The sequence below is a fragment of the Aythya fuligula genome, chromosome 1 (assembly GCF_009819795.1).
Source record: "Aythya fuligula isolate bAytFul2 chromosome 1, bAytFul2.pri, whole genome shotgun sequence".
Classification (NCBI taxonomy): Eukaryota; Metazoa; Chordata; class Aves; order Anseriformes; family Anatidae; genus Aythya; species Aythya fuligula.
The window spans coordinates 190,444,572-190,466,185 of record NC_045559.1 but is presented as its reverse complement, the minus strand read 5'-3'; the positions used below and the strand labels follow the sequence as shown (position 1 = coordinate 190,466,185).

Genomic DNA, 21,614 nt, shown 5'->3' with positions numbered 1-21,614 from the left:
TAAATAAGCAGGTCTAGACAGCTGCCATCTCCTATTTCCATACTGCATTTCCCTCAGTCCCACTTCTACACACAGAACTTAAGTACTCCACCAGGACCTACTTTGACATGAAACATGGAACGCTGGAAATTTTTGATTGTTAAATTAGATCTCCTTTCTGGATCCCCCAAAGTACTTTTACAGCAAGCATATGAAAGGCAGCAATGCTTGGTTCCATAGTGAAGAGGAAGAAAAACAGACTTTTTCTGTTCTCAAGAACTTTTGCAGCTTGATGACACTTCAGCAATCCTCTGGGGATTGTCTTTCCCCTTCTCATTCTTGACACACAGATGTTGCACTTTTTATCCAGGGAAAAACCCTTTTGAATACCTCAAGATTAGACCATATAAGCAACCTCCAAGTTCTGAGCTTGATTTCATCAATCACCTCCCTTCCCCCACAGTGCTGAATGAAATAAGAATAGCTCAAGTACTACTAACTCTCCTCGCTAAGCTAAATCATCTGCTTAACTATTGTTAGAGAACTTTATACAATCCCATACACTCATATACCTTTCTACTGGCACATCCTTCCAAATATTAGAAATTAATTTACAATCTACAAATATTATAAATTAAAGCAAAAAGTAGGATTTCAGATTAAAACACTGGTCATAAACAGAGCTCTGTGCAATATACCCATAGTTAATATGAAAACCAGCCTGACTCACAGTTTTTCTCCATTTCTGACAAGAATGGCATGTCACTGTACATGGTTAAAAAGCCACTGTGTTCAACTTCCCAGTTTATTGTAATCATTGGTGAATGTACCTTTGCTATAGTTGTAATTCTGTCACTATGACCATCTTGCCATGACTAAATAAAGGGAGAGGAGAAAAGTGACACCTGCTTACAGCTGCCTACATAGGCAGTTTGGTGTTCTACTTCTTTCACTACTGACTATACATTGCCTATGAGAGAGGGAGTGGGTAGGAAAACATTTCTATCTCTTTTCTGCATCCAACAGCAGGACTTGATGAAGACAAAATAACTAAGCCTTCTAGTAGCATAACACACATCATCTCTCAAAGAAGCATAGCTTCTGCTGTTAGGGGAGATAAAAGACGTATAATAATGCACGTCCTCCACTGCAATCAATGCAAGTCTGTGCCATACAGGTACCCAGTGGACCTTATGTACTAAGGTTTTAAAGCTTTAAGACCAATTAAAATGAAAATATATATATATATGTAAAATAACAATAATTACCTAAACCAGTAATTTTTAATAATTTATTTTGATTAGAATGATTTATTACTATTTTGTTTGCATTGCAAAACAGTTACATCAGTTCAGGTTTCTAAGGGCAATTCAAATTTAGACATGCCAGTACTGCTATTTTTACGTGTAAATTAATCCAAAAATTGCCATACCAGATCATGTCCAAGCTCCATCTAGAATGATAAAGTAGAGGGAACCACTGTAGATGATGACTGATCTTTTGCATAGCAGATGCTATAGGACTTCCCTGAAATAACTCTGAATCCAGATAGCAAGCCATGGCTAACCCTAATATATCAAAAGAAACGGTAAAATAAAATAAAATAAAATAAAATAAAATAAAATAAAATAAAATAAAATAAAATAAAATAAAATAAAATAAAATAAAATAAAATAAAATAAAATAAAATAAAATAAAATAAAATATAAAATATAAAATATAAAATAAAAAATCACAGAATCACAGGTTCATATACATTTGAAGGAACCTTTGAAAGTCTCATTATTCAATGTCCTGCTCAGAATCATATCTGTTAGAACTGGTTGCTCAGATACTTCTCCAGATGAGTTTTAAGTGCCTTCAGCAATGGAGATCCAAACCCATCCCAGTATTTAACTTAAATATTGGTCTGGAACTTCCCATTTTCAATCTTTCCAGCCTCTCATACTTCCACTGTGCACCCCCGAGAAAAGTCCAGTTCTGTCTTCACTACATCCCTTGACCAGGTATCTGTAGACTGCAATACAGCTCAAGGACGTCTCTTCTTAAAAGCTGAAAAAATGCAGCTTTCTCAGCCACTCTTCAAATGTCACTAGCTCAATGGCTTAACCATCCTGGTAGTCTTTTGCTGGCCCCATTATCAATCCCTGAAAAAAATGCAGAGGTAGTTGGTTGATAATTTGACTTTGTGCCACTGATCACCACCTACTGAACCCAAAGATCTTGTCAATTTTCCACCCACCTTATCATCCACTATGGAGTCCATATCTCACCAGTTTGTCTCTAAGGACACCATAGGAGACCATGCCAAAGACCTTTCCAGAGGCGAGGTAAACAACATCCCCTCATCCATTGAGCCAGTCATCTCATTACAGAAGTCAATCAGGTTGGTCAGGCACCATTCATCCTTGTTAAAGACCATAAAAACATATAAAGGGTTTTAAATGGTGTAAAGGGTTAAAATTTGGTCTGGCTGGTCCCAATCACCATCTTGTCCTTTGTTGCTGTTGTTGTTGTTCTCAGAAAAGGTTTCTAAAATGATTTGCTCCTTCACTGTCCCAAGGACTAGGGTTAGGCTGATTTGTCCATAGTTCCCTGGATCCTCCTTATCCTTCTAAGTGCTGGAAGTGGTATTAGCCTTTTTCCAGTCATCAGCTACCTCCCCTGATTGCCATGATGGGGAGGCTTTCCTATCTCCATCCTTGCATGCTCAGGCAATGCCTCTGTACTCTTCTAGGACAGCCAATCCCTGCTTCCAACTTCTGTAGACATCTTTTTTTTGCATTTGAGCTCTGTCCTGAGGTACCTCTTGACCCATGCTGGCCTTCCATGCTTATTTGACTTTCTGCATACCATAATCAGTCATTCTGGAGCTTTGAGGAGGGTGTAAAAGGGTCCCCAAAGATAAAACAACTTCCTGTGTCCCTCTGTCCTCCATGCCAGGTGCCCGTTGGATCCAGCCAAGATCTTTGAACAAGCCAAAATCTGCTCTCCTGAAGTAGGAGGCTGTGATTCCACTTAATCATCTTTCCCACTTCTCTCTGTTTTAAACTCCAGCATCTCATAATCACTGTAGCCAAGGCTTCCATCAACCTGTATGCCTTCAACCAGTTCTTCATTGCTTTTGAACAATAGCTCCAGCAGAGTATTTTCCCTCCTTTCCCCTTCTCTCCCCGCCCCCCCCCCCGCCCATCAGCTCCAAAGATCTCCTGCACCTCTATTGCCTTTCCAGTAATGTTGGATTGGCTGAAGTGCCCCAGGAGTATTAAGGCCCTCAATTTTGAGGCTTTCTCCAGCTGTCTCAGCTGTCTGAAGGTTTCCTCTACTTTCACTTCTTGACCAGCCAATGCATAGTAGACGTATCAACACACTACCTCTGCTAAACTATCCTCTGCTCCTGACCACAAACTCTTGGCCAGCTTGTCCCATCAAAAGACTACTGCCTGCACATTTTGTTGACTCCTTTGCACAGAGCACTGTTCATGCTCCTCACCTTCCCAGACTGTCTGCCATGAACATCCTGTGTCCATTCCCTGCAGCACTGCTGTCCTGAAAGCCATCTCACACAAGGATGTGTGTGCTAACGCATGAGGTCCAAGTTCAGTATCACCTATTTGTTCCTTAAAATGGGCCCCTGGTCATCTTGCTTTCACAAAGTAAGCACAAGAACCTGTTGTGCCATGTTGTCCCCCAGATATTTTTCACTTCCCCCCTCTCCCCTCTCCCCACCTTCTCTTCAGACAATGTAGACCCTTCGCAAACAAACATAGGTTGAAGATAAGATAAGGAAGCCTGTTGTCAAAGACATCCTCACCCCACTTTGTCAGATAAATCCCTTCTTCCTCAGTAGTCTTTATTCCTCAGAGAGTGAGTGCATCCACAGAGATCAAAGCATTGCCAGCAACACCAGCTACAGGGGCTGCCTCACTAAATGTGTCCACTACAACCTTAGCCCTTCCCCCTCATCATCAGGATTAAAGAGACTCCAACTGGACCCCCAGGCCTTTGCCCTTGCCCTCAAAGCCATGTAGTCACTTCTGATATCCTCAAGGTCTCCCCTGGCTGCATTGTTGGTGCCCACATGGACGAGCAGCAGGGTTCATAGTCAAAGGCCAGACAAGCCTTGGCAGCCTGTTTGCAACATCATGTCTGAGCTCCTGGCAAGCAGCAAACCTCCTGAGGCAGCAGGGCAGGCTGGCAGATGAATGCTTCTGTCTCCTCAGCAGACAGTTTCTGATAACTGCTACTCTCCTTTTTCTTGGAGCCTCCAGCAGTTGAAGCTCAATTGGCTCTGATGCCTCATGGCAAATAGGTCATCTCTCCCACCTCTTTCCAGGGCACTGCATTTTCTCCATAACTGCTGAACCACGGGTGGAAAAGTGTGCCTAAGTGTGTTGCCAGAAGTGATAAGCCTCCAGCCTCCCCCATCTCAGGAGTTTCCACCCTTGACCCTCAAGGCTTTTTCTCTAGTTGTCCCCCTTTCCTTGCAACATGGGGCTCAGGATCTTGGCTCTGCAGGACCTCTACAAAGCCCCCTCACCACTTCCTACAGATCTTCTGTCTGGCAACTCAGCAGCGAAACCAGAGCAGGATGCTGTCACACAGCAGCAGGCAGTGGTTCTGGCCATGGCATCCCACCATGACATAGCTGTCATAGCTGTGACTCCACCAGCCTGCTCTGTTGCAGTGCCCACCTTGCAGGATGCCCTTGGAGGGAAACCTGCCCTTCTCGCTTGACCTCAACCTGTTCTACAGTACTGCAAAACTGTTTCAAGACCTGAAGCTAGAGTAATAACTTCAGAGGTGTTTTTAAGACAAGCTGAGGAAAATGTTTATGAAGATATTTGTCTAAATGATCTTGAAGTACTCAATTTGATTTTTCTTACTCAGACAACTTCCTTTGAAAAAGCATTCTAGTTTAAACAGACATTGTCTGGAAAAAAAAAAAGAAAAAAAAAAACTTTTTTTATTAATTTTCTTTCAACTTAATTGCCTTAGGTTTTGAAGACAAAGCGGAAAAGACTTCCACTTTAATGCATCCCTTGCTATAAATGTCTTTCCCAAGGCAATCAAATGTAAGCTTTCTCATCTCTTCTCTGAGGACAGAGACTTTGGCCTATTGCCTAACCATTGCCTGTTGCCTCTGAAATGTCTCTCACTTGATTGCAATGCCTTTGGAAGTAAATGGCCAACTGTAGGTACCCAAAAGTGCTGCCCAACTGTAGGTACCCAAAGTGACTCATTTCACCTTACTGTTGGCAACTAATACAAGACTCAGTCTTTGGAAATACTTGTTTCTTTTGTCTACATAGAATGTTGAGTGATTGTTTTAGACTGACACATCTTTTAAATGCTTAAGTGAGGACAGACAAACCCCACCATGCAGTGACAGTACTGCGCAGAGTATTCCAGATGACTCAGTTTAAATTTACATAAATGCAATTTCATATTCTCTGTCGCATTCTTTTTGCACCTTATGATGACCAGATAGTACTGGAGAAGAAAGGGACTGTATGGAATGGGAAGCTGAGAGAACAGCCAAACACACAGTTTCTCCTTAATCCTAACATGGCCTCAAAGATTTTCCCTGATGAAAGCTAAGTGGCTCCTAGCTGAACCTCAGAAGTGGTTTAACAGTCATGCTCTTAAGAACTTGAGTGCTACAAATTTTAAACATGAAAGTTGCACTGAAGAGCATAATAGTCTCAGCTAGAAACCACTTCACTTCTATCAGAATTTCTTCAGGGAAGTCTGTAAAGTCAGGGGGCTCCTCTAGACTCCTCTGCCATGGGGAGGTGCAATGTCCCTCCTAGAGGCATCACATACAGGAGAGACAAGTTACCACAGACCTCAGCCAAATCAGCACTTGGATGCTGAAAGCTTTAAGTGTTTCAAATTTGTAATGTTCAATCACTAATTCAGCAGATGTGTAAGATTTTAATTGTCAGCTTCACTGCTGGGCATCTCTCATTAATGAAAAACACTTCTTTTCTCATATTTCAAAACCAGCTCTAGTGAAGTTTCTGTGCATAGGTGATTACAGAGTTCTAAGCACACATGATTAAGTATGCACCTGGTCCATCTGGAAGGAAATAAATGGAAAAATAGCCAGTTTTATATCTGTTGGGTTTTTTGTTTGTATGTTTTCTTGGTTGTTGTTTGTTTGTTTGTTTGTTTGTTTCTTGTTGTTGGTTTTGTGTGTGTGTGTTGTTTTTCTTTTTCCAGTATTTACCCCAGGATCATGAAAGCAGTGGAAAGCTGTTCTTTCCCTATTCTTCTGGTCACCCAAATATTGATGTTAAAGAGGCAGTAAACAAAGAACCAAGGCTCCAGTTAAAGACAAACATTTATCAACATTTCCCAAATGTCAGGCATGCAGAGATAAGTATTGAAATTGCTGCAACTAGGGAAAAACAGAACTGAAAAATGAAAGAAGAGTTCCTTTGGCATCTGACAATTTTTATTGATGATGCAGAAAGGAGGCAGGCTCCCTAGCAGGTCCTCACAGATCCTGTACAGGTAGGAACCTTCCCCATCCCCTTCCCAATAGCTGAAGAATGGAATGAAAAGGCACAGGAAAAAAAAAAAAAAAAAAATCAGAAATGGAGAAGCTGAGACCCAGCATAAGGAACTATTTGAGAATTTTAAAAGAATCATCTTTGGGGGTTTAACAGTGCTTTAGATAATCAGGAAAAAAAATATATATTTTTTTGCTCTCTAGCTTCTGAACCATTAGGATACACACACTTTTCTTCTCTGTAATTGTGCAAGCTAGAAGTTTATTTTTTCTTCATGAAAACCAGCTTCCTGATTCCAGAATTTTGTGATTTATATAAAAGCACTGATTGCTTGTGGATCAGCATGACTACAGCAGCACGCAGTGATCCAGATGGGATGAGGTAAAGGTACAGCACTGGAGCTCGGGGTCACTTTGCCTCTAAACCTGAGACCATTCTGCTCCTCAGTTTGTACAAACTGGGGTAGTCTTCGCAACAAAGTACTTGTTTGCATCAGAGAAAACACATTAATTTAATAAATAACATTGAGACCAAGAATTTTACCTCATACTATTTAATTGCAATAACAATGCAAACACTCCAAAGAAATAAAACAGAGATAACTAATAATTAGAAATTATAACTCCTGCATCCCCAGCTGCCTTTCAACTAGAAGCATCACAGATATTATGGATGGAAATTGCCTATTAGTTCATCTAGTCTAACTCCTCGACAGTGAGGGATAAATATCTCAGGGTGCTATCCATTATAATACCATCTGGGATCGCTTTGTTCATCTTTTGAATTTCAGCCATGTCTGGGAAGAATAGAAGATCCATTCTGTGCTGCAGAAAGAATACATTCACTAAGTGAGAGCATAATAGATAATCTACCTCCAATGCAACCTGTTTGATTTTAAAAGCAACTCACATCTACTACATAAAATCATTGGTGCTATGCTAGGAGACACGTAGGAAATAAAAGGCTTTACACATCAGTGCTTCTCAAGGAATTTCTTCTGCTGCACAAACCGACTGTCCTCAGCATAACAGGACCTAATTTCATATGCTCAGCTGCAAAGGTGCTTTGAGCTGTATGGAAGAACCACATTTTTATTTTCTTGTTTTTTAAAGTTTGCAAGCAGACATGTCTAGAAAAAAATTGGATATGAGAACTATTTCTTTTCCTCATGGCATAATATAACAGCCCTTAACATTAGCACAATTAGAAAGAGAGAGCTTGTCTCTGTGTTGGCTTTCCAAGTTTCACCAGGACTACACTGAGCTGCTGTGAAGCGGTACTTCTTTGCTCAAGTAGTTGAGGATGATGGATATTCACCCTTGTTTTGATGTAGCTATGACTGTATACTGCAATTTAGGGGCATATATTGATATGGTATCTGCTTCAGGCAGCAGAGATGCCTTCAAAATATGAATGTTTTCAGAGAAGTGTTTTTTTCCAAGCTCTGTAAAGTCAAGATTTCAGCTTGGGACTATACAAACATTAAGAAAGCAGCTATCACTATGGACAGTCTAAGTACTAGATGTGAAATATTCAAGGTCACCCTAAACAAAATTTCACCAAGGTCAATACAAGGCTGCAGTCCTCTGGGTACAGCTAAATTAATTTAAAAAAATATTTTATTTGCTGAGGCTGAGATGAGATGCATGAGATGTTTAGCCACCAAACAAGACAAACAAACAACACCCATCATGATTCTAATATTAATAACATTTCCCAGAATGTTCCCCGGCTCTGTTCCACACTATGAAATAGCAAATTGACTAGCTACAGGCTGCACATGTGGCCTCGTGTATGAGTTTTTTTTCTCTCTGGTAAGTTGAAAGTCTGACTTTATTTGTATTTTGAAAAATTAATCCTATTTGCTTCTTGAAATTAGAAACTGAGTTTCTCATTGGATGTGCCTTTCTCCACCTTTTTCAAGGCATTTTTTCCTTTGCACCCATCTTCCTGAGAAGGATGTTACTCACATAAAGCTCATCCAACATGGGCTATTAAGTGAATAAGCCAGTCACACTGCTGATATGGATATCATTAGCATTATCCTACTTCATTCACAAAGTTAGGCAGAAGTTATTCTTACAACAGTAAAGCTTAGGTATACCCGATGACTTAATGTGAGTCATAACAAGCTCAGAAGACTTGTGCAATCTTTTTTCAAACTTTCATGTAAAAATCAACACTACCTCTTGTACTAGTGGCAACAACTTGTTATTGCTCCCAGCAAGAGTAGTTATTCTTTAAGAGTAACTGGTAGAGGCTTATGATGAAACCGGGCTTGATTTGAGCTGCTACATTTGCACTTCTCCACCAAAACCCCACCTCCACTCACTGGAGGTTTCATTTGCAATTAAACAATTTGAAGTTTCAGCAGTGACAGAATTAATAGCATGCACACTAACCTAAATGATAGTCTTTACATTCTTTTTTCTCCCATTGTCAGGAAAAGGAAAAAAGACAATTCTTAAATTCAATCTATTTGGCATAAGCCAGTAGCAGCTTCCTAATTTAAATAGGAGAAAAAAATAAATGTTCTTAATTTAATGTATCTTCAACTGAGCCTTTAAAGGATATCAGGAATAATTCTTCATGAACAGAAAAGTACACCAGAAGTGATTTCCACTTAATAATGTTTACAGTTCAAGAGAGATGTTACATAGGCCATTCAGAAAATAAAATCAACCAGAAATGTAAGTCTGTCTAATGCTGTGTCATACTGTAATTCTCTTTCCAGAAAGATCAGCACAGCGCTTCGGGGTACACAGTCTCCTCTGAATGCATGCCCAATCACTCTCCACTCCTTCAGGGTAGTCCATGCCCCTCAGATAGGAGCAGAGTATTTGACTTTTCAAATCAGTGACAAATTGTATTTTTTTTCTGATTTTGATTCTATTTTCAGCCTGGTATTGGATACAAGTCAAGATAGAACTGGAGCAAATGTGAAAATTGCTGCAAGGAACTAGAATTTAGTATGATAATAAAAGGCATTTCTAAAGAATAAAACTGCGTCCACTGGTGCCAGGATACCATTCCCATACAGTGGAGCCCTTAAAGGCAGAAAAACTGAGGATGAGAATAAACAGGAGACAGTATCATCGTCTGTAGTTATAATTAATCAAAATTTATGTCACTGTGGGTGTAAAAATCATCCTTTAAAATAGAACACAACAATAAGGCTGGAACTAAAAGAAAACTATATCATTAAATAATCTTGTGACATACATTTATTTATTGCAGCTGATTTCTTAAAAGCAAGGGCATAAATCAATGTACCTACCGAGTTCCTAGCATTTTATTATTTATCTCCAAAAGTGCGAATGCAGCCCAGTAAGAGGGGCACCTACTTGTCTTGAAAGCTGCTGGATCTAGCTCATATTTCTCTGACAAGGTATAAAAGCTAAAATTCTTCAGTGGTGGAGGTTCAGAGGACGGAGGACAGCAGGGATGTCTGCCCAGCTAGGAGCATGATTTAGGTGTTTGACTGCCGTTAGGGTGGGTAGGAGCTGCCTACACAATTACAGGCTCCGCTTTGTGGGAACATCAGAGGGATGAAAAGCTGTGAGAGGGCAGAGCCAACATGGAGCAATACACATTGGCCATGATCTCGTGAGATAAAGGAGCCACAAGAGCAGAGTGTGTGCAACACCTGGACCCGGGGTTTCTCATGCTGAGTGGCTGTGTTTGGTCCCACAAAATATCACCTTCCCAGCCAGGTGCCAAGCACAGCCTATGCCAGGCACAGCTGCTTGTCCTGAGTCTTTGGGCTGCAGCACCCGGCTGGCCAGTGAGCCTCAGCCCTCCTGCTGAGTGCCACAGCTCGCCCGGTGAAGCTGGCCTTCAGGTGGGACGCGGGGCAGCAGCTCCAATAACTGTTTGGTATGTGCACAGCTCGCCTGCTCAGGGAAGCTGCTGCCAAAAGCTGCCTCCCTCCTCACATCCACACTGCTCTGCTTGCCCTTCCCCTACAAGCCCTACTCACAAACAGCCGCAATAGGGTATATATTGAGCTCTGCTCATCCTCCTCACCACCAGATTCTCTTCTCTGAATTATGCAGCTGCTTTGGTGGGAGGTGAACCTTGCTATCCTCTTATTTCTGGCTATTAAAAAAGAGAGTGTTTGGGGTAAGCAAGTTCCAAACGAACAGCGTCCATCCTTCAGCCATCCAGGCATGTCAGAAAACCTTTAAGAACCTACAGGAATGTAAACCGAACCTGTGGTGATTGAGGATCAGGCCCTTATATCGTCTAGAATAACCACGTCAGGAAAATCTCTAAAAATGCATTTAAGAGAAAAGTTGGAAGATCATATGTGCTGGAAAGTGCTAGAAGCTGTCCTCCAGGAGCAAGCAGAAGAGGCTGGATTGAAACGTGCAAACCTAAGGTTTCACTTTTTAATTTTTTTCCCATTGTTCCACCAGAAGTAATAGTTGTGCAATCACGCTCACCTAAATTTGAGAGCAAGATTGCAAGTGATACAGAATGTAATAACTTCTTTTTCACTGTATTTGAGTATAAAATATCTCAAATACTTCGTTACAGCATTTTAGTCTACAAAATCTGCCTTTCCACTGACAGTATGTTTGTACTCATGCTCATGAATGCATTGCACAGAAGATAATATTTTCATATTCTCTTTTGCACTACTGCTCCTCATAACATCTAGCCTTCTTGCACAGCCCTCTTGCCATGCTGTCCTATGGACATTCCTTACTGTACAGCTCCTTCACCCCCTGGATGCTCCTCCTGCTCAGATCAAGATTCTGAGCATCCCCGAGCAGCTCCCTGCTACTGAGACTGAAACAACGTCACCTCTGCAGTATTAAACACACAGAGAATTTTTTTTTGGTGAAAACACAAAAATTAAATTTTAGTCAGTATCTCAGTCCTAGCCATCAGCAAAGGAATGCACAAAATTAAGGCTAAGTATGAATATCAGGAACCTGTAGCATCCTTCAACTTTGAAAGTGCTCAGCACTGGGATGGGGACAGATTACTGCAGCATTAATGCTGGAAGTGAACATATCAAACCATTGCAGGCAATACATATAGCATGTATATTCACACACACTTGTACGTGCATCCATACATGCTTATATAATTAACAGGGATCTATTTTTATAGAATTATGGAATAAAAACATATCTACACCTATAGAAAAGAATTAAAGCTGTTCATTCAGAAGGAACATATGTGACTGCACCCTTCAGACTTGCCTTTTAATTTTAAAAATAGTGAGTGACTCTCATTTGACACTAATTTTATAGGAAAAGTAATTTTTTTAACTTGTAATTGAAGTTATTCCTGATTTATATTAGCAGATGCTACAAAATAATCAGATTTGAAGTGTTAGACAGATGGTAACTCAACTTGTTGCAAGAAGGCAGATATTCAGCAGCACAGAAAAGATTCTCAACAAGGGAAAAAATGCACGTAAATAGCAAAGCACCCGAAAAGTGATTTCTCAGAGTCAAGAACAAAAGAATGCGGACCAATTCTTTTCTTACACCATCACTGTGCCAACATGACTTTTCTGACTTGAATCACGTTAATTTATGTCAAAATGTGGAAGATGGGAATGAAGCAGTAGTTACAATGCCAAGATATAAAGGAAGGTTTTGAACAATATGTATCATATGAATCCCATATTAAAATAAAATAAAATATGCAGATTTCAGCAATATGGGCTGTTATAATTATCTCTCAGGGAAGCCAGTGGAAACTATTGTTTGGGACATCAAGGCGAGGTTGGAAGAAATTTTTGCATTCTTATATGAAATTTCTCTGAGAGCACAAAGGAAAGAGGACTGTAAGACCTATCAAAGTTTTTCTCATCTCTCAAGTCACAGAATGTGTTTATTTTTCAAACAAATTCAATAACACATCAAAGCTGTAAAGCTGTAGTTGTCTTTTATAGCATTTCCCTACATGAGGTAACAGTCAAAGCTAGAAAAATACAAATACTAAGGTTATCTAAAAATACTGCACTGAGCTACTTCAGAATACTTCAAATATTTTGGGTAACACATGCTCTAATTATACCGTTGTATTATTATCAAATTAAATAGCTTCATTTTTTTTTTGTACTAAAACAAGACAAGCCACCTGAGATATCGTCTATTAATTTCAGCACTACAAGCCCAGATTCCCAATAGAGAAAAAAAAAAAAAAAATCAATGGGAAAGAAAAGTCTTTACTGAAGCCGGATGACTATTAGCTATACAATGCACTGCTAACTTCTCCCCTTAAACAGCTTGTCTACCCTGATCTAGCTGGTTCAAGCAAGACTGAACAGAAAAGAGTACATTAGAACCAAAGCAAACCAATAGCAGATGGTGACTCGACTCGTAAGTAATTTCTGAAGCTGAATAAGAACATGCCAAAAGATATTCCAATGCCACAAAATTTAGCAGATGCAGTTGTCTAACAGATTAAACTACTTGTTGCAATTAACATTTTATGCCTTTACATGTTATCTCAGAAAGCAGCAAGCATTCAGTTGCAGCTGAAACTTTATGAGGGAAAAGTAGTGATGGCCACAGAGGTACAGATAGGAGTGTAGGATGACCGTGATGGTAGGGCTGGAGAACAACCTTCTGTCTGTTCTCCATGAAATTACCGGGATTCCTGAGCCATTGCTTTCAGACTCCCAAAGCAATGCCGAAGTACTTGATGGGTTCAACCCAAATTCACTCTTTATTTTAGCTTGCACAATGCTTCACTGACTCTCGGCTACAGGTGTAACTATCGAGATAACCACAAGTCATGGATTTCAAAGAACACTTACAAGAAACTGATGCCTCGGGAATGCCTGTGCATCCGTGAGGCACAGGGCAATCTGTTGCTAAAATATTTCTGACCGGCACGTCAAAACTTTCTTTTTACCTCGCTCGGTATGGGAAAGCCCTGTAAATGCACCAAGTTCACGTCTCCTGTATGGAAGAACGAGCGTGCCACGCACCGTGTAAACGCACGCAACTTTTCACCCCGAATTGTCGCTCGCACCATGTCGCGACAAGAGGCTCTCACGACCCTCCTCCACGCATCAAGAGGCTGCCAGGACATGCCTCATTCCCCTCTTCCCCTAAAAACCCTTTATCCTTCACCGGTCCCACGACCCATCGCGGGCCCGGCCGTGGGCAGGGGATGCTCCGGCAGCCCGGGACAAGCCGAGCGGAGCCCCGCAGCCACCGGGGGGCTGCGAGGCAGGGCCGGGGGGTCGCGGAGCACTCACCGCGGGGGCGGTCAGGCGGCGGATGCTCTCGCCCAGCGAGTCCAGGTTGACCCGGCGGCGGCGAGGAGCGCGGCGAGCACCGGCGCTGGCCGCGGAGGCGGCGGAGCCGGCGGCGGTGATGGAGATGGATGAGGCTGCCAGGGACGGATCGGAGGGGCCGGGGGGGCTGCGGCTGCCGTTCCAGCAGAGGCGGGACAGGGGACACTCGCCCTCCTCCTCGGGGCTGGTCTCCGGGCAGTCGGAGCCCAGCGAGCTGAAGGACTCGGAGGAGATCTTGCGGCGGGACATGGTGCCGCGGGGCGCCGGGGCTCAGCGCAGCGCGGCGGGCAGCCGCGGCGGGCAGCAGCGCCGAGCCGCGGGGCGCCGGGGGCGGCCGCCTCGCATGGCCGCGGGGTGCCCCCGGTCGGGGGGGCTCCGGGGCCGGGGTAGGGGTCGGGGCCGGCTCAGCCCCGCTCCCAGCTCCGCGCTCGGCCGGGGGCAGCGCGGGTGCGGCGCCGGGAGGCTTTAAAGCGGCGGCCGCTGCCCTCCTCTGCCTCGCCGCCCTCCCTCGCTCTCCCCTCCCCCGGCTCCCTCGCTGCTCCGCGGGGATCACGTGTTGTTTGGAGCCCTTTCCTCCTCCTCCTCCTCCTCCATCTCCATCTCCTCCTCCTCCTCCGCCCGCCTCCCCCCTCCCCGCCTCTCGATGCCGATGTCCCCCCTCAAGGGGCTGGCGGACACCCGGGACCCTCCCGCTGCGGGCATCCCGACCCTAACCCCGACCCCAAACCCGACCCCAAACCCGACCCCAAACCCGGCCCCGACCCCAAGCCCGGTCCCGCCGCCTGCCGGCCCGGCGGTGCTGGACAGCTCCCTGCAAAGCTCCCCGAGCCCCGGCTGGCGGCGCCTCCGAGGGCGAGGGATGCCGGCCCTCCGCGCCCGACAACTCTTCCGAGCGGCTTTTCGTGGGAAAATCACGGTGTTTGAGGAAAAAAAAAAAAAAAAAAAAAAGGAGGCTGCAGCGCGCTCGTCAGGTTTCAGAGGCAAAAGTTGCTGCCGTCTCCCTGCGAGCGCTGCCCCTGCTAACGCTGGGGTCGTGTCTGCAAAAAGAAAAGGGCTGCGTTCCGTCCACAGCTCTGTGCTCCGAGAGGGAAAAGGAGACGGGTGGAGGAAACTAAGCAGGGGAGCTTGGATGTAGGATGACACCCCTAAAGACTATGCAAGGGGTCTCCTTCCCTACCCAAGCAGGCAGGTTAAAGGAACCTGGAGAGTTTCTTGGCAGCCGTGTTTGTCCCATGATTGTAGTTCTTGGCAGAAAGGCTGCGAGATGTGATCTCAGTGGTGTGGTTCTTCCTGCCATCCAGCCCGTCATTGATTTACCTTCAGTTAAACAAATCTTGTTTTAAAAGGCAGTCTTTTTAGGATAGTTTTTACTCTACCTTTCCCCTATATTAGGGCATACATTTTACCTCTTCATCCTGTTAAATGTTTGAGCTTAGCCTAAACAAAAACTCAATGAGAGACTGGGAAGATCTCTACAGGCATGGAGCAGCCCTTGAGCATGGCCCGAGGCAGCACAAATGCTGTGTCTGCATCCAGAAGGGACACGGGGCTGTGGCTGAGCAGGCTGCTTTTAACTAGGACAAGGCAGCCCTCGCTGGGGTATTTCAGTGTCATCATCCCTGGCTCTCTTGGCTCACCCAGTTTCTATTTCGATTTTCTTCTTTCTATAGGAATATATATGGAGTGAGAAAAACAATGGGTCTCCTTTTGCCATGGCACAGTTTTTAAATCTCTGCAGCTTGAAGCCTGAATGTTGAAAGGATGTATAATAAACTCAGGGTGGTCCCTGCTGCCTTCTGGTCTCTTATAAATGTTACACTTGGGATGACAGACAGACAGACTTTCTTTTGCAATCTTGGTGACCCCCTGGGTAGCATTGGGACAGGAATCATAGATGTCTCCGCTTGAAAATTAATCCACACATGAACCTTCAAATCTGTTGTCCTCCTCTGTCTTTCCACTACTGAATAACAATATTCATCAGTACCTCAGCCCATAGAAGACAAGTTTTAATACCTTTTCTGTATTCCCTCTAAAGAAATGCTCCCTTTGCAAGAGTCTCTGAGGCCTGGCTGCACTCACTGTGCCTGCCCTCCACACCAAGCTCCTGTCATGGAGGGGATTTGGGCATTTAGGATTTAGCATTTTTTAGTGGCTGGGAGGTGTCCTTTTGGTGCTAACCACTCACACAAGCACAGGACGCTCTGTGTTAAGGTGATAACTTCTCTCTCATGCTTCAGGTTTCATTACTTATTTCCTTCTGGTAGACCAGTCCTCAGCAAAGGAAGCTTCCACTGGTTTCCTGGAGGCTGCAGTAACAGGGAAAACTGGGCAAGAGCTATATGGTTTAGTGTTGAAAATGCAAATGCATATTTATAAGCCTAAACTGCTAAAATACCCAAGTGTTAACTGGTTCCATGTGCAGTACTTCAACTGTAGGACTAGGGTAAGCAACTTGCTCGTGGGCATATTTGCATTTTATTCAGCCCTGGGGAAATACACTTGCAAGAAGACAAAACTGACATTTTTAAGCCTTCCGTTTCCACTTTTTCTTGGAGCAAAGTTTAATGTAGCAGTTCCCAGTGCAACTTATCATTGGTGTTTGACAGCACTCTGAGTTGCCCTTGCAGCATTAAAAATGACTTTCTTTATGCCACTCATGGCCATATTCCTTTGGTGTCTGTAATGTGGTGACCCTGAAATGGGAAGGGAAATGCTTTGCTTCAGTGAATGTTCCTTAGGTCAGGATTATTATAAATGAATGCACTCATGTACCAAAGCAATTCCTTTCAAGAATATAAAAGGCATTTCCCTTCAGCATCTAAACACTGGAGTTGACCATTCAGAGTAAAAGATGCAATTAGGGCTTCAAGGCTTCTATTGCTCCAGCTGAAGCAGCCTTTTGGTTAAGCCTGGACTCAGTGTCGCTGTTCACTGGCTATTTTGCTCAGCTTTAGTCTTTAGCACTCATGGAAGATATAGCTGCTACAGTCAGAGATGTCAGTGATCTGCCTACTGCAACTCTTTTTGGGATTCCTGATATTAAAATACATGAAATCAGTTAGAGACACCAGCTGGAAAAGTACCAAACACCATCACAAGATGTCTTGAGCTAAAGAGGAATGGCCAGCAGAAGATCCAAGATGATGGATCCAGGTCCTGGAGGTCAGCCTGGTGAGGCCAACAAGTCACTGAGACCCTGGATAGTTTTTTCTCATTTTATTCCTTCTGATCAAGATACAACCTTGGCAAAAGCTAAATACCACAGAGGGCTGCTTCGTCAGATAGTCAAATGCCTTTGACAGCACATAGACAGCTACAGCACGTAAGAGAACAAATGTTCTTCTTTTATACATGTCTTACCAGCCTAAATTTGCAGTTGGCATATTATTGGATGAACAGCAGACATGTCTGTAAAATGTATAAGGTTCACCAAAGTAGCGCCTGTAAAACTTTTCTATCATGCCACAACAGAATGCAATTTATGTGTCCCACATGTCTTGCAGACAACTTGGAGAAAAATACGAATATTTTTAATTTTTGTAAAATCTCTACCATATGATAGTTTCTAAGATATTGTTTTTAATGCACAAATCTTTTCTAAATTTTTTTATATTTTCAAATTTTTGTCTTGGTTCTAGTAAGCAAAACTCACAAGACTTTGTTCAGACCTGACATAAAACACATCATCTTTAATTTCTGACATGTTACTTCATCATTATTTATTCATGATTTTTACTTATTTATTAATAAATCAACATTTCTTACCAGATATTTCCCTCCAGCATCACATGCTAGAGTTTTGATATCATTTTTATTTTCAAATGCTGTCTTTTGGCAGTTCAAAAAGCCTTAGACAATTTAAATGATAAAAGCAACTTCATCATCATGTGTTTCATTGTCCTATCTGCATTTTTTAAGGATATGCTAGTTGCAGAGCCAGCAGAAGAAACTATTTCAATGAATCCCACCTAGGGATTACTTGCATATATCACATATATTACTTAAATATTTCATATCATTTCACCTAGTACATTATATGTCTTTTTATAATAATCTTTTTATAATACTGCTGAACATATAAGTACTTAATTTTCCTTTAATAGAAAAGATTTTTGTCCCAGGATCAATGTCTCCCACTGAGAAAGTAAACATCTGTTTTGCAAAGCATTTCTGAAGCAGCAGGAGACCATTATCCTGTGACAACATTCTATTACAATTACTTTATTGCAGTCAGGCAAAATGAGTGATGTGAAGCAAATTTATTCTTTTTTCACATTCTGCCAAACCTTTCTGTTCTCTATCCAATGACTTCCATCTGGAGTATTGCCTGGAAGGACGGCTGGGGCATTCTGCCATTTGTCATTAATGATCTGTTGAATTACGATTGGCTTAAAGAACAGATCAATTTTATGTTTCAGCTACTCAGAAATAAAGTTCATCTGCAAGACAGAGTGGATTCACATTGATGAAAGCTGATGTTCTAGTAATCAGGTATATTTGAGTCCATCATGTTGCAGTGTGTTACTGAAGGAGTATATAATTAATCTTGTACTGTGGGATGATCCTACATAATGAAAGCAGCAGAATCTGGACCTTAATGGTCATAAAACACCCTAGTCTTAGCACACTCTAAAAGTAGAGTTTTCCTCTTATGAATGAGAAAAGAAAGTACAGATGAGTGATTCCATGATTCTCACATTACATAGCAGATCAAGAGCAGAACTGGGAAAACCTTGTTGCCTAATCTAATTTCAAGATAAAGTTACTCAGAATCAGTTTCATTTGTTCTCTTATCTCATTAAAAATGTGGGAGGAAACTACTGAATGAGTGGGGGGGGGGAACGAAAAAAAAAGGAATGCTCAAATAACAGTGCTTTGACTCAAATCATTAAGTCAAACTGGGACTGCAAATATCAGGGAGAATTTCTGAGGGCATACAGCTTCAACTAATTATCTAGAAGGAACACAGAGATGACTAAACATTCAGTTTTTAAAATTTATAAATTGTAAAAGAAAAAATATAGTGTGGCACTCACTACCTCTTATTTCCATTTGACTTGCACAGAGAGCCACATTTACTGAATTCAACACGGGGTGACATAAACTGAACCTTTTCTTGATTAGCAGCTCTTCTGTATCTTGAGGTTTTTACCCTGAGAACAGCAGGTAACTGTGGCTTCTGTCTCAGAGTTACCTATGAGCCTCACCAATATTTATTTAAAGCTGCAAAACAAGAAGATGCTGATGGGCTACTACATGGTGTATAGCCACCTCAGCCCAGCACTCTGTAGTTTAGTCAAGCCACTATTTATAGAACAGCTCCCTACAGAAGTCACTTGTTTTCACCCTTGCAATCACATTTATTCCAGATAGATTTCCTACTATACACAGTTTTTATTGAGGAGATTAATGTCATCAATCAGATCAGACCAACAAATATATAATAGTAGCTACATGTGAGATTAAAGCTGTATTGTATTGGGAGTTCAGACATTTTTTGAGACTTCTGGAGCAGCTCCTTGCACTCTTCACAGACCACATGAATCCAAGTCCACAAGGACTTTGAGAACTTCTTGTGTGCTAGGCAGAGGCTGAATTAAACCAAGATGTCCATGTTTTCTGAAATGGCTGTTTGGGCTGCCTCATCTCTTGAGGGAAGGCAGAGTTGATGCCCATGAGACAGGTTGCCCTTCATGTCCCAGGGCTCTGACTTATTTGTAGAAATTCCCTTTGGTGGTCTCTCACACAGCACATAATACCTTCCAGGTATGACTTGCTCCCATGAAGCAAAAAAAGGAATAAGAGGTTTATTTATATATAGCTTTAGCAACAGTAGACAGAGAGGGGGAATGTGCTCATGCATATAGATTTAGATAATAAGAAACAATTTGAATAGTACATGAGAAATAAAAATTATATACAGTATCTACCAACATGGTAATACCATGTTGGTAGATACTGTATATAATTATTATTCTCTGAAAAAGTCAGCCAAAATATTGTCCAAATTAAATAAATAAATAAATAAATAAATAAACAAATAAATCTTTATTTATAAATCATATAAAATCTATTGAAATAAAATTTACTCTGTTTCACCCAGAGATGGCAAATGAATGGAAAAGTAATTTCTGCAAGCAGGTTTCCAAACGAATGTTGCTCCTTAAAATGCTGGTAGAACTGTCCAAGCCTGTTTAACTAAGGATGAAATTCTTACAACTAAGGTTGTAACTTCCAAGCTAACCTAGCACTGTAGCATGGTTTTAAGCACTTAGTGGTGTTCAGGAACTTCCCAGATGTTCATCTCTCTAACCTGTTAATGTCATAGCTACTTGTAGAGAAAGAATCTTAAAAAGAGAAATTTTTACAGTAGCTGCAAAATCTGGTGGCTGAAGTTTTAGCATCTGTCCAGGAATCTATCTATTTCTTCTGTTTTCTTGCATTTTTAGTTCTTCAAAATTTAGTTGCACTTTTTCCTCATTCTTCTCTGTCACTTGACTCCTTATAACATGGCTGCAGGTAAATACTAAGGTAAATGTTTTTCCTGTCATTTGGTTCCTGTCACTTTGTTTTAGTGATGGAATGCAACCTTCAAATATGAGTACTTGTGTTACTCAGAACACTGTCACTCTGGCTGATGTTACTTACCATCAGGGCACCACGATTTCATATTTCAAGGTTCCTTGTGTTCTTTGCAAAACAGATCATCATGTCCCTGAGGAACATTTCTCTGCAGAGAGTAGCATGAATACTAACGGGAAAGCTATACACTGAGAGGGTTTAAATAATATATCTTCAATGTTAACACAACTGGAATCAAATATATACATACATATATACATGTAAGCAGTGCACACTTGCAGTCCAGAAGGCCAATTGCATCCTGAGCTGCATCAACAGATGAATGGTCAGCAGGTGGAGGGAGGTGATTGTCCCCCTCTGCTCTGCCCTCATGAGGCCCCACCTGGAGTCCTGCATCCAGGTCTGGGGCCCCCAGCACAAGAAAGATGTGGGGCTGTTAGAGTGGATCCAGAGGAAGGCCATGAAGATGATAAAAGAGCTGGAGCACCTCTCCTGTGAATAAAGTCTGAGAGAGTTTGGGCTGTTCAGCCTGGAGAAGAGAAGGCTCAGGGGTGACCTCATTGCAACATTTGAATAATTAAAGGGGGCTTATGTAAAAGATGGAGAACAGCTTTTTACTCAGGCAGACAATGACAGGACAGAGGAGAATAACTTCAAACAAAAAGAAGGGAGATTTAGATTAGAGGTTGGGAAGAACTTACCTACACTACCTACTCAGAGGGTGGTGAGGCCCTGGCACAAGTTGCCCAGAGAAGCTGTGGATGCCCCATACCTGGAAGTGTTCAAGGACAGGTTGGACAAGGCCCTGGGCAACCTGGTCTAGTGGGTGGGATCTCTGGCTATGGCAGGGGAATTGGAACTGGATGTTCTTTAAGGTCCCTTCCAACCCAAGCTGTTCCATGATATATATAATTTTAGCTTCGTATTTGGTTTGAACTGACTAAAATGTTCGGAGTGGTGGAGGTGGTGGGGGGAGACCAGAAGAAAAGGAAAATATGAGGAAAAAAAGCACAATTCTTCTCTTTACAAAATATACTTATTTGATTCTCAAGTTATTTTGTGCAAAAAGATCTGACAAAGGTAGGTTAATATGAGGGAATCACACATCGGGGGGAGCTGCAATGTGTTTGCCATAACATCACTATTTCACTTTCGTAGCACGCTTCATTACAAACTTCTCAATGTGATTTGCAAGCAATTACAAAGCAAATGCCTGTAATGTGAATAAGGCTGAGCAAACATCTGAGATTTCATGGTAGATT

The 21,614-nt window shown here is 42.1% G+C and overlaps 1 protein-coding gene across 1 annotated transcript in view; it reads right to left on the bottom strand.

Annotated features, from left to right (window-relative positions):
• The window catches only part of GUCY1A2 (guanylate cyclase 1 soluble subunit alpha 2), a 156,082-nt gene extending 142,066 nt beyond the window's left edge, over positions 1-14,016 (bottom strand). Inside the window, exon 1 of the mRNA XM_032204322.1 lies at positions 13,729-14,016. Within this exon, the coding sequence (XP_032060213.1) occupies positions 13,729-14,016 (288 nt within the window). The remainder of the gene's footprint in view (positions 1-13,728) is intronic.
• Between the last annotated feature and the right edge of the window lie 7,598 nt (positions 14,017-21,614).